The sequence below is a fragment of the Hypanus sabinus genome, chromosome 22, assembly GCF_030144855.1.
Source record: "Hypanus sabinus isolate sHypSab1 chromosome 22, sHypSab1.hap1, whole genome shotgun sequence".
NCBI lineage: Eukaryota > Metazoa > Chordata > Chondrichthyes > Myliobatiformes > Dasyatidae > Hypanus > Hypanus sabinus.
In genome coordinates, this window is record NC_082727.1 from 3,400,417 (window position 1) to 3,415,151 (window position 14,735).

At 38.6% G+C, this 14,735-nt stretch overlaps 1 protein-coding gene across 2 annotated transcripts in view; it reads right to left on the minus strand.

Moving 5' to 3' along the window:
• Positions 1-14,735, minus strand: part of shoc2 (SHOC2 leucine rich repeat scaffold protein) — a 168,310-nt gene that overhangs the window by 19,277 nt on the left and 134,298 nt on the right. For both annotated transcript variants that reach the window (XM_059946980.1, XM_059946979.1), the window contains exon 5: positions 6,127-6,257. In XM_059946980.1, the coding sequence (XP_059802963.1) occupies positions 6,127-6,257 (131 nt within the window). The remainder of the gene's footprint in view (positions 1-6,126; positions 6,258-14,735) is intronic.

Below are 14,735 nucleotides of genomic sequence, written 5' to 3' on the forward strand. Positions count from 1 at the left end.
CAGAGAATAATTAAGCACAATCCATATGAAAATAAAATTTAAATAAATTGCAAACAAGAGAAAATCTGCAGATGCTGGAAATCCAAGCAACATACATTGTGCTTGGATTGTGTACAGTTCTGGTCACCAAATTATAAGAAAGATGTAAACAAAATAGAGAGAATAGAGAGGAGATTTACTAGAATGTTACCTGGGTTTCAGCACCTAAGTTACAGAGAAAGGTTGAACAAGTTAGGCCTTTATTCTTTGGAGCATAGAAGGTTGAGGGGGATTTGATAGAGGTATTTAAAATTATGATGGGGATAGACAGAGTTGACTTAGATAGGCTTTTTCTATTGAGAGTAGGGGAGATTCAAACAAGAGGACATGAGTTGAGAGTTAAGGAGCAAAAGTTTAGGAGTAACATGAGGGGAATTTCTTTACTCAGAGAGTGGTAGCTGTGTGGAAGGAGCTTCCGGTAGAAGTGGTAGAGGCAGGTTCGATTTTGTCATTTAAAAAAAGAACTGGATAGGTACATGGACAGGAAAGGAATGGAGGGTTATGGGCTGAATGCAGGTAGGTGGGACTAGATGAGAGTAAGCATTTGGCACGGACTAGAAAGGCCGAGACGGCCTGTTTCCATGCTGTAATTGTTCTATGGTTCTATATTGAAAAAGCTGAGTTCCTTCAGCATTGTGTGTTGCTTACTTAAATAAATTGTCTGGAATTGCAAATATTTATGTCAATTTCATAGAATTTCAACTAAATAATCTATTAAGACAAGAGATCAGCTAATGGGAATTAATGTTACAAATATTTTCTATTATACCACAGAAGATTTGTATCAAGAGCACATCCATCTAGGTCAGGTACAAGTATTGCTAAGACTTCCTGCATTATGATGCTTGAAGTTTGCAAAAAATCAGCACTAAACAAAGTTATCTCATTTGATTTGCTGTAAAAGCATCACACAGAAGACCACAGTAACCATCTACAGAATCAACTTCCACTTAAATTATTTAAGATGTTGGGACTAAATTAAGTGCATAAATATTACTAGGTTTGCCAGTCAGATGCACTTAATTTTAGACAAAATACAGAGAAAAGCTTTTCAATGACAACTGGAGTGAAATCAAATGGTAGCAATAGACAGAGCATAGAAGAGCTTCACCTAGATTTTGCTGGAATGGAAAGGTGAAATAAGGAGAGATTGGATAGCCAGAATTTATTCCCACTGGAATGTAATAGGATGAGAATCTCTTTATAGGGATTTGGAAAATTATCAGCAGTATAAATTGAATAAAGAGTGCCTTTCTCGGGGCAGGGGAGTCTAAAACTAGTAGGTATGAGTTTAAGGAGAGGGGAGAAATTTAAAATGGAACTGAGGAACAAGATTTCCCACATAGATGAGGAGAGTTTCCTGGAATGAACAGACAGTAGAGGTAAATACAATACATTTAAAAGGTATTTGCCTAGAAAAGGACTATGTTCATACAGCATACACAGGGGATTAACAGACAGGACAGCAGTCAGCAAAGATGATCCCAACAGTTTATTTTACCTTTTCTTTTAGGTTTAGATTGAGAACTATGCATCTCAGATAAAGGCAGTATACTTTGAAAAACTAAAAATTAATGCAGATTCATATGGGAAGTATCATTGATATTATTGCTATATTAATCACATTTTTTTTAAAGAAATGCCATTTGGTAGTGATCAGTATAGAGAACCAATTGAGTTACAGAGCAAGACTCTGCATTCCATTCATAACTAAATTTGTAAATTATTTATATAATTTGTATATATCTATCTCACTAGTAAAAAGCCAACAGTAAAGATGAGATAAAGATAATGATTAGCTTCATTTGTCACATGTACATTGCATATGCACATATTTATTAAAATAAACAGTAAAACAAGTCACTTGCATCAACATTTGCAATGTGCTGGGTCATCCAAGTGCCACGTTTCTGACACCAATGCAGTTTGCCCACAACTGACCAACTCTAACCTATACATCTTTTTTGGAATGTGGGAGGAAACCAGAACACCCAGAGGAAACCCATGCAGTCACGGGGAGAACATACAAACTCCTTACAGACTGTGGTAAGGAATTAAATTGAAACCCGATTTTCTGACTGCTGGTACTGTAAAGCATTATGCCAACTGTGCCACCTGCCACACTGTCGTGCCAGCTACTTATTTCTTAAAAACTTAATTCCTCAGTTCAATTATAACTAGAAATACACCAGCAGTCAGGAAATACTTTTAAGTAGTGGATTTGATATGTGAATCTTTATCTAACTTAGAGAATTCAAGACCTACTAAGCTCCACATAAGGGCCTGAATTCTGCAGAATATTGATAGGATGATTTCTGAGCACTTGTAATGAAGAAACCCAGAGGAACCTGATGGGATGCAAACTGCACTCTGATGCGGACCAAGAATGGGGACGGGCAATTGACATGAAGGTAGCCCTCTACACCAGAGACAGAGTATCTTCATTGCTGCCCTACACACCAGCAGTGTAAAGGGCAGTAAGCAGGTTTTTCTCATGACTTTTGCTTGATTTTGTTTATTCAAAATCAAGGCATTATTGAATTGTCACAAGCCACATAAAGCTTGATTACTTTAACTGTTTTTTTATAAATTTAAATATGTAGTTGAAATTTTAAATATTTTATGTAGTTTTTCTTGAAGGAAAGCATCATTCTCAGCTTTTGTTTTTTTTTAAAAGAAAGATTAACATGATTTAACCAACTCTCAATACTTTGCAATAAAAATCATTTGTGGATTGGGCCTTTTAGCCATCCCATTTGATGATCCTTATGAAACTACATATGTTTTCTATCTTCAAGATGTCACTAGGAGTTCCCACATTTTATTTGAAGGCAATTATTTCTTCTTGCCCCTACTTTTTTCTTCAATTCTCTACCAACTTCGCTATAATATCCTTTGGTAACCAAGAAAGTTGCAGATTCAAGACATATCTTTAAAAGGACATGGCCAGTATTTCATATTACAACATGTTCTTCCCTAAATTAATGTACAATTTCAGCTTAGATATATCTCCAACCTTCAAACATTCACATCTGTCAGTAACTAAGCAGAGAGAACTAACAATCATTCATCAAGAATGATTCTATTCCAGCTCATTTCCAACAACTAGGGAGTCATAATGGAGGGTCAGACACTGAGTACAGTTGGGTGGAACCCAGGAATAGGAAGGGGGCAATTACACTGATGGGATACTACAGACCTCCCAGTCGGCACAGGGACATTGAGAAACAGATATGTAATCAGTTTAAGGAAATGTGTAAAAACAATAGGGTTGTTATCTTGGTGAAGATTAACGCACAAAATAAACAGGGACCAAATGTATACAGGAGGGTTTCTTAAACAAATATGTGGATGGTCCAACGAGAGGAGGGACTGTATGGGACCTGGTGTAGAGTAATGAGCCTGGCCAGTCACTGAGCTTTCAGTGGGTGAACAGTTAGGAGGCAGTAATCACAACTGCTTAACTTTCAGGGTAGCTATAGATAAGGACAGGTATGGGCCATTTGGGAGAGTTTTAAACTGGAGGAGGATAAATTACCAGGGCATTAGACAGGAACAAAAAAAAAAGTTATTGGGAACACCTTTTCTCTGGCAAATCCACATCAGACACGTGGAGGGTGTCTAAAGATCAATTGAACAGAGTACAGGAAATGAATGCTCTTGTTAGAAGAAAGGACAGGGATGGAAAGATAAGAGAACTGAGGATGTCGAGAGGTTATGAATTTAGTCAAGAAGAGAAAGCATATAAAGCTTCTGAAGTTATGATCAAACGAAGCATGAGGAGTATAAAGAAGCCAGAAAAGAACGAAAGGCAGGAATTAGAAAAGCCAGGAGTGGCATGCAAACCCCTTAGCAAGTAGGGTTAGGGTGAATCCCAAACCATAGAACATTACAGCACAGAAACAGGCCTTTTGGGCCTTCTTGGCTGTGCAGAACCATTTTTCTGCCTAGTCCCACTGACCTGCACCTGGGCCATATCCCTCCAAACCCCTCTCATCCACATACCTTTCCAAGTTTTTCTTAAATGTCAAAAGTGAGACCCCATTCACCACTTCATCTAGCAGCTCATTCCACACTCCCACCACTCTCTGCATGAAAAAGTCCCCCCCTAATGCTCCCTTTAAACTTTTCCCCCTTCACCCTTAATCCATGACCTCTGGTTTTTTTTCTCCCCTGGCCTCAGTGGAAGGGGAGAACTTTTCTTTCAAGTCTTTTTATTATTATTATTCAAAAATAACAGGTACATTGAAGTAACAACACTTACAATAACTCAAAAATAAAGAAAAGGGGAGAACTTTTATTTGGATGCAGAGAATGTCAGTGAATGTAATGAGTACTTTGCTTCAGTAGTTCCAAGGAAAAGGAAGTGGAAGACCAGGAGATCAGTGCTGAATGTATAAATATGTTAGGACATTTAGAGATCGAGAAGGAAGAGCTGGGTCTCCTAATGAGTATTAAAGAGGATAAGTCCCCAGGGACTGATGGGATTTACCCCAGGTTATTGAAGGAGGCAAGAGACAAGATTGCCATTGACCAGTATCCTTGTGTCCTCTCTAACCACAGTCAAGGTCCCAGAGGACTGGCAAGTGGCTAGTGTTGCACCTCTATTTAAGAAGGGAATAAAGGAGAATCCTAGGAACTATAGACAAGCAAGTTTCACATCAGTTGTAGAGAAATAGCTCGAGAAAATTCTTATGGATGGAATATATGAGCGTTGGAAAATCATGGCCTAATTAAGGAGAACCAGCATGAATTTGTGCGGGGCAAGTCGTGTCGTACCAACTCGATTGAGTTTCTTGTCAAGGTGACGAGAAAGATTGATGAGAGTAGGGCAGTGGATGTTGTCTACATGAGTTTTAGTAAGGCTTTTGACAAAGACCCTCATGGGAGGCTAATCAAGATTAAGATTCACGGGATCCACAGTGAATTGACTGTTTGATTTCAGATCTGTGCTGATCTGTGCTGGGATCTCTGCTGTTTGTAATGTATATAAATAACATGGATGAAAATTTTAGATGGGTGGGTTACTAAATTTGCACATAATCCCAAAATTGGTAGAGTTATAGATAGTGTAGCAGACTGGCAAAGAATATAGAGCAATATAGATCAGTTGCAGATATGGACAGACAAATGACAGATGGAAGTTAACCCAGATAAATGTGAGGTTGCACTTAGGTTGGGCCATTCAGGGAGACAGTACACTGTTAAAAGCAAGATCCTAACAGTGTTGCTGAGGAGAGATCTTGGGATCCAAGTTCATAGCTCCATGAAAGTGGCTACAAGTCAATAAGGTGATTAAAGTGGCTTATGAAATGCTTGCTTTCATTGTTTGAAGCATTGCATTTGAAAGTCAGGAAGTTATGTTGCAACTTTATAAAACTGGTTAGGCCACATCTGGAGTATTGCATACAGTTCTAGACGCCCCCCTATAGGAAGGATGTTGAGGTTTTGCAATGCGTGCAGAATATGTTTACAAGGCTGCCACCTGGTTTAGAGGGCACAAGAGGCTGTATAAACTTGGATTGTTTTGTTAGGAATGTTGGTTGCTGAGGGGAATTCTGATAGGTTTACAATATCATTAGAGACTCAGAGAGAGTGGACAGAGTATATCCATTTCTAGGCTTGAAATGTCTAATACCAGAGGGCATACATTGAAGGTGAGAGCAGGTAAGTTCAAAGGGGACATGAAGGTTTCAGTTTTCTCACTCAGTGGTTGATGCTCGAAATGCACTGCCTGGTATGGTTGTAAAGGTAAATACACTGGAGGCTTTTAAGAGACATTTGTACAGGCACATAGATCTAAGTAAGATGGAGGGATACGGACATGGTGTAGGTAGGAAGGATTAGTGTTTGAGTGTTTTTGATTTGCTTTTTAGAATAGTCTGTTCCTGTGCTATAATGTTCTGTGTTCTACATCACATCACCTTCCCCGGGTAAAGGGCTTCAAATCTTTCTCCAGTATACTTACAATTTTTTTTTTAAGAATAAGATAAAGAGGTATGCAGCATATTTTTCAATATTTGAAAAGATGCCAATGATTTTCAGAGAGTCACACATGCCTCTAAACAATTTCAATCAATCTCTTACCTCAGGTAATGTTGAGATATTATTGTTCTCTAGGTTAAGCTCATCCAATTCACTACACCTTGCCAATGATCTGGGTACAGCAGATAATCTGTTGTACCTCAGTCCCAAACGACTCAGACTGGATAGATTACCTGCAATCAGAAGGTTGAACATTGAAAATGCTATTAGTATCTGTGGGAAAAACATCATTTTAGCAGATTCTGTATCTTTGAAACATTTTAAAGTGTATGAAACAAATTCAAGCATCACCATCACAATACCAGCTTAAAATTCATTTCATAATTACGACAATTGGAAGTGTTCCACAGTAGTACTTGTAAGTTATTTCAAATATAAAAAACAGTAATATCCAGAATCTGGCAGAACGCTAATTTACTATAGAGCTTTTAACCTTGGGGTGTAAAGACTCATAGTTACAGTGGTATTAGAAAGTTTGTGAACCCTGTAGAATTTTCTCTATTTCCACATTTTCAGTGTTCAGTGTTTCCACGTTTAGTGTTTCTCTTATAGTGTACACATGAACAGAGACTTTAGGAAGCTCTAGAGAGTTCTGCAGATCTTTTGCTGTTACCCTCGGGTTCTTTTTCACCTCCTTCAGTACTGCACGTTGCACTCTTGGTGTGACCTTTGCAGGACGCCTGCTCCTAGGGAAAGTAACAACTAAGTTCCCTCCATTTGTAGACAATTCCTCTTACTGTAGACTGATGAACACTCAAGTCTTTCACAATGCTTTCGTACCTTTCTCCAGCTTCGTGCATCTCTACAATTCTTCTTCTGAGGTCCTCAAAAAGTTGTTTTGATTGAGGCATGGTGCACATAAACATATCTTTCTTGAGAAGTGCAGGCTCTGTCAGTAATCTGACATGTGTCTTTTTTTTAAAAATAGGGCAGGGTACAACCCACACCTCCAATCTCATCTCATTGATTGGAACACCTAACTCTAAATAGCTTCTGAAGAAGGCATTACCTCAGAGGTTCACATACTTTTTCCAACAAATACATTTAATATAGGTTAATTTTTCTCAATAAATAATAAGTATTATTTTATGTTATTTATTTAATTGGGTTCTCTTCATCCAGTTTTAGGATTTGTGTGAAGATCTCATCACATTTTAAGTCATATTTATGCAGAAATAGAGAAAATTCTACAGGGTTCACAAACTTTCCAGCACCACTACATGTACACTAAAAAGGCATTTATTCACTCTGCATGCAGGGTATCTGATACAATCCTATACCTTCCCTCATTGCTTCACACCACTGTACTAGGAGTGAGCCACTGCTCTCCCTTTTAATGTGGTTGGAAACTGGCATGAATCCCTACCCGGTGCTGCATCTTGAATGTGTATGAATCTCAATCCTCCTCTTTGCTGCACCCTGCTGTGTATCTGGATGGTCGGCAAATTACCGCATTGAATTTGCTGTTCTGGGGAGAGTTGCAGTACTTAAAGAATATGAGAAACAGCAGCTTTTGACCATTCTCACTGAGACAAGGGCAATTCATCACTGAGTTGGATGGACAAGTGTCTGCACCAGGGTTACAAAGTAGCTCGAGAGGACTGCGATTTATGTGGGTTATTAGTACAAAAGGAAGGCAGGGACCCTTACATGGCAGTGTTCAAAGTAAATCTATTATCAAAGTACATACAGTGGCATGCAAAAGTTTGGGCATCCCTGGTCAAAATTTCTGTTACTGTGAATAGCTAAGCAAGTAGAAGATGAACTGATCTCCAAAAGTCATAAAGTTAAAGATGAAACATTCTTTTCAACTTTTTAAGCAAGATTAGTGTATTATTTTTATTTTGTAGAATCTTAGAGTGAAAAGGAGCACCATGCAAAAGTTTGGGCACCCCAAGAGATTTGAGCTCTCAAATAACTTTTACCAAGGTCTCAGACCTTAATTAGCTTGTTAGGGCTATGGCTTGTTCACAATCATCGTTAGGAAAGGTCAGGCGATGCAAATTTCAAAGCTTTAGAAATACCCTGACTCCTCAAATCTTGTCCCAACAATCAGCAGCCATGGGCTCCTCTAGCACTCTGAAAATTAAAATAAATGATGCCCACAAAGCAGGAGAAGGCTATAAGAAGATAGCAAAACATTTTCAGGTAGCCGTTTCCTCAGTTTGTAATGTAATTATGAAATGGCAGTTAAGAGGAATGGTGGAGGTCAAGTTGAGGTCTGGAACACCAAGAAAACTTTCCAAGAGAACTGCTCGTAGGACTGCTAGAAAGGAAAATCAAAACCCCCATTTGACTGCAAAAGACCTTCAGGAAGATTTGGCAGACTCTGGAGTGGTGGTACACTATTCTACCATGCAACAACACCTGCACAAATACGACCTTCATGGAAGAGTCATCAGAAGAAAATCTTTCCTACGTCCTCACCACAAAATTCAGCGTCAGAAGTTTGCAAAGGAACATCTAAACAAGCCTAATGCATTTTGCCCTGTGGACTGAAGAAGTTAAAATAGAACTTCTTGGCTGCAATGAGCAAAGGTATGTTTGCAGAAAAGAGGGTGCAGAATTTCACGCAAAGAACACCTCTCCAACTGTTAAGCACGAGGGTGGATCGATCATGCTTTGGGCTTGTGTTGCAGCCAGTGGCACGGGGAACATTTCACTGGTAGAGGGAAGAATGAATTCAATTAAGTACCAGCAAATTCTGGAAGCAAACACCACACCGTCTATATAAAAAATAGCTGAAGGTGAAAAGAGGATGGTTTCTACAACAGGATAATGATCCTAAACACACCTCAAGATCCACAATGGACTACCTCAAGAAGCGAAAGCTGAAGGTTTTGCCATGGCTCTCACAGTCCCCCAACCTAAACATCATTGAAAATCTGTGGATAGACCTCAAAAGAGCAGTGCATGCAAGACGGCCCAAGAATCTCAAAGAACTAGAAGCCTTCTGCAAGGAAGAATGGGTGAAAATCCCCCAAACAAGAATTAAAAGACTCTCAGCTGGGTACAGAAAGCATTTCCAAACTGTGATACTTGCCAAAGGGGGTGTTACTAAGTACCGACCATGCAGGGTGCCCAAACTTTTGCTTCGGGCCCTTTTCCTTTTTTGTTATTTTGAAACTGTAAGGGATGGAAATAAAAAAAGTAATCTTTAACTTTATGCCTTTTGGAAATCAGGTAATCTTTTACTCGCTTAGCTATTCAAGGTAACAGAAATTTTAATCAGGGGTGCTCAAACTTTTGCATGCCACTGTATGTATATGTCACCATATAATAGCCCAAAATTCATTTTCTTGCAGGCATTCGCAGCAAGTACAAAGAAACAATAGAATCAATGAAAACACACAAATAGGACAAACAACCAATGCACAAAAGACAACAACCTGTGGAAATACAAAGAAGAGGAAAAAAACATAATACATAAATAAATAAGCAATAAATATTGAGAATGAGAGTTGTAGAGTCCTTAAAATTACATCTACAGGTTGTGGGCCAAGTGTATTCTAGTTCAAGAGCCTGATGGCTGAGGGATAATAATTGTTCCTGAACCTGGTGGTGTGTCACTTGAGGCTCCTGTATATCCTTCGTGTTGGCAGCAGTGAGAAGAGAGCAAGGCCTGGATGGTGGGTGTCCTTGATAACAGATGCTAACTTTGTTCAATGTCATGGACTGGGCTGCATCCAGTACTTTTTGTAGGCTTTTGCATTCAACAGATTAGTGTTCTCATACCAGGCCGCAATGCAAAAGTCAGTATACTCTCCAAAGTTCAAAATACATTTATGTCGCCATATAAAACCTTGAGATTCATTTTCCTATGGGCGTACTCAACAAATCAATAGAATAGTAACAAATCTATAACAGAATCAATGAAAGATCAACAAGATAATAAACTATGCAAAAGCAAATAGAAATAAATAGCAATAAATAATGAGAACATTAGATAATGAGATAAAGAGTCCTTAAAGTGAGATCATTGGTTGTAGGAGCATTTCAATTGATGGGGCAAGCAAGTATAGTTATCCACTTATATTCAACAGCCTGATGATTGAGAGGTAGTAACTGTTCTTGAACCTGGTGGTATGAGTCCTGAGGCTCTTATACTTTCTACTTGATGGCAGCAGTGAGAAGACAGCATGACCTGGATGGTGGAGATCTTTGATTATGGATGCTGCTCTCCTACAACAGCATTTCATGCAGATGCACTCAATGGTTTACAAGGCTTTACCTATGACCTACTGGGTCGAATCCACTATAGGATTTTCTTTTTAAAGGCATTGGTGTTTCCATTCCAGGGCGTGATGCAGCCAGTCAATATACTCTCCACTACACATCTATAGAAGTTTGTCAAAGTTATACTCTACATGCAGAATCTTCACAAACTTTTAAGCAGAGGCACTGCTGTGTTTTCTTTGTATTAGCATGTACATGCTAGACCCAGGACAGATTATCTAAAAAGATATCAGAGGAATTTAAAATTGTTGACCCTCTCCACCTCTGATCCCCTGATGGGGACTGGCTCGTGGACTTCTTTCCTCCTCCCGTAGTCAATCAGCTCTTTGGTTTTGCTGACATTGAGTGAGGTTGTGGCACCATTCCGCCAGATTCAATCTCCCTTCTTTCTGCTTATTTGTCACCACCTTTGATCTTTGATTCTGCATGGCAGTGGTGTCATCAGTAAACTTAAATATGTCGTTACAGTCGCATTTAAATTTGCAGTCACAATTATAAAGCAAGTACAGCAGGGGGTTAGCACGCAGCCTTGCTGCACCTGAGCTGATGGTGATTGGGAAGGAGATGTTGCCAATCCAAACTGATTGGGATCTACAAGTGAGGAAATAGAGGATCCAGTAGCACAAGGAGATATTGAGGCCTACATTTTGAAACCTATTGATTAATTTTGAGGGGATGATAGCATTGATATATTAAATACCAACATATCATTGCAGTTTTGCAGTGGTATTCAATTTTGCGTTCAAGATCATAAAACTTTAATACTGAACACATTTTGTTTCATATCAGATTTGCAACAATTTCTGTTTTCAAAATTTTCATTTAGTACTATGCTATACTAACGACAAATCTACAAACTAAGCATTTCCTTTATCATTTCACATGAAATTCTGGTTATCTGTCAAAGGGTACATTTGACCATTTCCTGTTTACATGATATTTAACATGTTGTTTAAAAAAAAACTTTCCAAACCACGATTTGCCTGTGTTTGAATGTCAGCAACTGAAAATCAAAAAACTGCACAGGCTGAGAATCTGAAATGAGAACAGAAAATGCTGGAAACCCTCTGCAAGTCAGGCAGAATCTGCAGAAAGAAAAATTGAGTTCATGCTCCAGGTCAAAGACCCTTCAACATAGCTGCATTTCAAATGTCAACAAGTTAGGCTTGAGGGATAAAACTATAGTGGAAAATGGGAAACAGTCTAGCAACTTTAAATGTAACATGGATGACTGACAAAATCAACCATCTGCAAGCTAGTTAGGAGTCAACTACATTGCTGGGTCTTGAACAAATATATACTTCCCTTAAGAACACAAGTAAAGATTTTCATGGGAATCCAGAAGGTTCATGGGCAGCAGGATAGTGTGGTGATTAGTGCATCATTTTATGGCCCCTGTGATCATCAAAGTTCAAATCCCGACACTGCCTGTATGGAGTTTGTACAGGCACTTCTTCCCGTGACTGTGTAGATCTCCTCACACATTCCAAGATGTATGGTTAGTGTCAATGAGTTGTGGGCATACTAGATTAGTACTGGAAGTGTGGCGACACTTGCTGGCTGCTCAGCTCAGTCCTCATTGATTTGCTACAAACATATTTCAATGTACAAATATAACTAATCTTTATCAGCTGTTATTGAAGCTAATCTTTTCATTAATTTTAATTAGAATTTAACTGCCCCAGCTACATGTCAAATGCAGGCACGTCATTAAATGCTGTAGGCACAATTCACCTACTGGCTTCCATCTCACCATACCTCTTCACCTCTCTATACCAACTACTTTCTCTCAGACCTGATGCAGTGTTCTGGCCTAAACATTGAGAATTCTTGCACCCTTCCACAAATGCTGTTCAACCCAGTGAGTTCCTACAGTGGATGTTTTGAGACTCCAGATTCCAGCATCTGCAGATGCTAGTGTCGTCATTGAATGATGAGAAAGAAGAAATATTCCAGTATGATTAGGTAGGTTGTGGGATTGGTTAGATGAAATGTAGTGTGGATAAATTTGAAGTTATACACTTTAGTACAGCACCAAAACATCAGATTATCTGAACAGCAATAAGTTAGAAAAAAGATAGGTGCAAATTCCTGGTAAACAAGCAAATGTAAACAGCAAATGGTAAGCTGGCCTTCATAACATGGGGATTTAAGTACAGGAGCTCAGTATCTTGCTGCAATTGCTTAGGGTCTTGTTCACTGTTAACTCTCCGCTACGCAGCCGCATATCAACTGAAATGCTTCCACATACATAGCCTTTGTTGCCTTGCAGCTGGAATTTAATATGTTAAATATTTGAAATAATGCTAATATACTGTAATTGTGAAATACTTTAATTATGTTAATAAATATAATCCATAAATTTCAAAAAAAATGTACCATTTATTTACTTTGAAACATTTTAGAGTTTCAATCTGCTTACACTATCAGTGTTTCAAATTACAACGCTGTTACAAAGAAACATTGACAGTGTAAGCACATTGAATGGAATGGAAGTTGGTAGCTCACTGGCTTTTGTACGCCAATGTCATCTAGTCAGAACATTTTGCTTTTGCCATTGTGCTTATAAATTGTTTTGACTGCCTGACATTGCTTACTTCTGTTTTAAGTTATGGTTTGTGTGATGTGAAAAATTCTATATTTTGAATTTTTTGGTAAATCTTTCAAAAAAAAAGCACATTACAGAAAAAAATTAAGTGTTGCGCAGTTTTCGGGCCATATAAACATTTCCTGCTCAGTGAATGGTTGATCCCCACAGCTGTAAAAGAATAACAAAAATAGAGGGAACATTGGTCTTGGTAAGAGCATGTCTTGTGCATTGTGCATGGTTTGGGTTTCCTATTCTGAGGAAAGTAGTCCTACTACAAAGGCAATGAAGCAAGGGCTCACCTGAGATGGCATGAGTGATGTATTAAAAGAAATTGAGTTAACTGCGATTATTCAGTAGATTATATTCACCTTACGTGCCTTCAACATGATGGCATGAATATCGATTTCTCCTTCCTTCTTTTATTCCCCACTGGCGTCTTACCTTATCTCACCCCCCTCCTTCTGTTTCTCCACTGGTCCATTCTCCTCTCCTATCAGATTCTGTCCTCTCTAGTTGTTTACCTTTCCTACCCACCTGGCTTCACCTATCACCTTCTAGCTGGGCTCCTTCCCTTCTTCCCATCTTTTTTTCTGGCATTTTCCACCTTACTTTCCAGTCCTGAAGAAGGGTATCAGCCCAAAATGGGAACCAATTTATTTCCACATATGCTGCCTGACCTACTGAGCAGTTTGCGTGTGTTGCTTTGGATTTCAAGCATCTGCAGAGTTCCTAGTGTTTATATTCATTAGAACAATGAGAAGGGGTCCCAGAGAAACCGACGAATTTATAACAAGACTGGATAGACGAGATATATGAAGGAGACTCACAAAGGCAGGGGGACTAACATCAGAGAGGAGGTACAGGAATCTGAAGACACACACTCCTGTAGGAGCAGCTTCTTCCCTTCTGCCATTAAATTTCTGAATGGATCCATGAATACTACCTCACTATGTTTGTCAGGGATATTAAACCTGAATCTGACTCCTGCACAGGTATATGCCGTTAAACATTGAGAGAAGGAAAATTTCTTCTCTGAAAAGGTAAATCTCCGCAAATCTCCACCACTAAAAGATATCTGAATGTTAAAAACATTCACTGAATAGAATATGGTTCTTAGAGCTCAAGGGATAGTGGCACAGTGATAAAGCAATCATACTGTAAACAAGCGAAGGGTCAAGTGACCTATTTCTGCTCCTGTTTTTTGATGCATGCCCTTTGCACTGTAGTTTCATTTCCACTGAGAAGTGATTTGAAAAACAAGTGCAGAAACTAAGTCTGAAATAAAAATAAAATGTTGGAAATACACAGCAAGCCAGGCAGCATCAGTAGAAAGAAACAGATAACATTCTTAACCCATGACCTTTCATCAGATCAATAGTAAGGAAAATATATCAACCTGAAACATTAACCATCTCCTTCCTCTCTACAGAACAGACTTGAAACAAATTATGTGCTGTATAAAGTTTTGGGGTAAAAGCATACCATCAAGCAGGATTCTGTTCAGAGGTTCTGAAGGTGAAGTACAATATAACCAGCAATACAATACATTTTTACATAGATAATGTGCAGCGGTACAACTCAAACTCAGAGGTTATTCCGCATTTCAACTGGTAAGCTAAGAAAAGAAAAAGATTTGAAACTGAACTTTTCTATTTGAATTCCCCACTTGCATCTTATCCGAACCATTTTAGATTATGTTAAGTAACCATTTAAAGCTTGCCTTTAAATTGAGATTTCCAATTCCATACAAATTGGCTAACAGTCTGAATAATATCAAATATGCAGGTACCACCAGTAGATAATCCACTAGATGAGTTGACTTCTT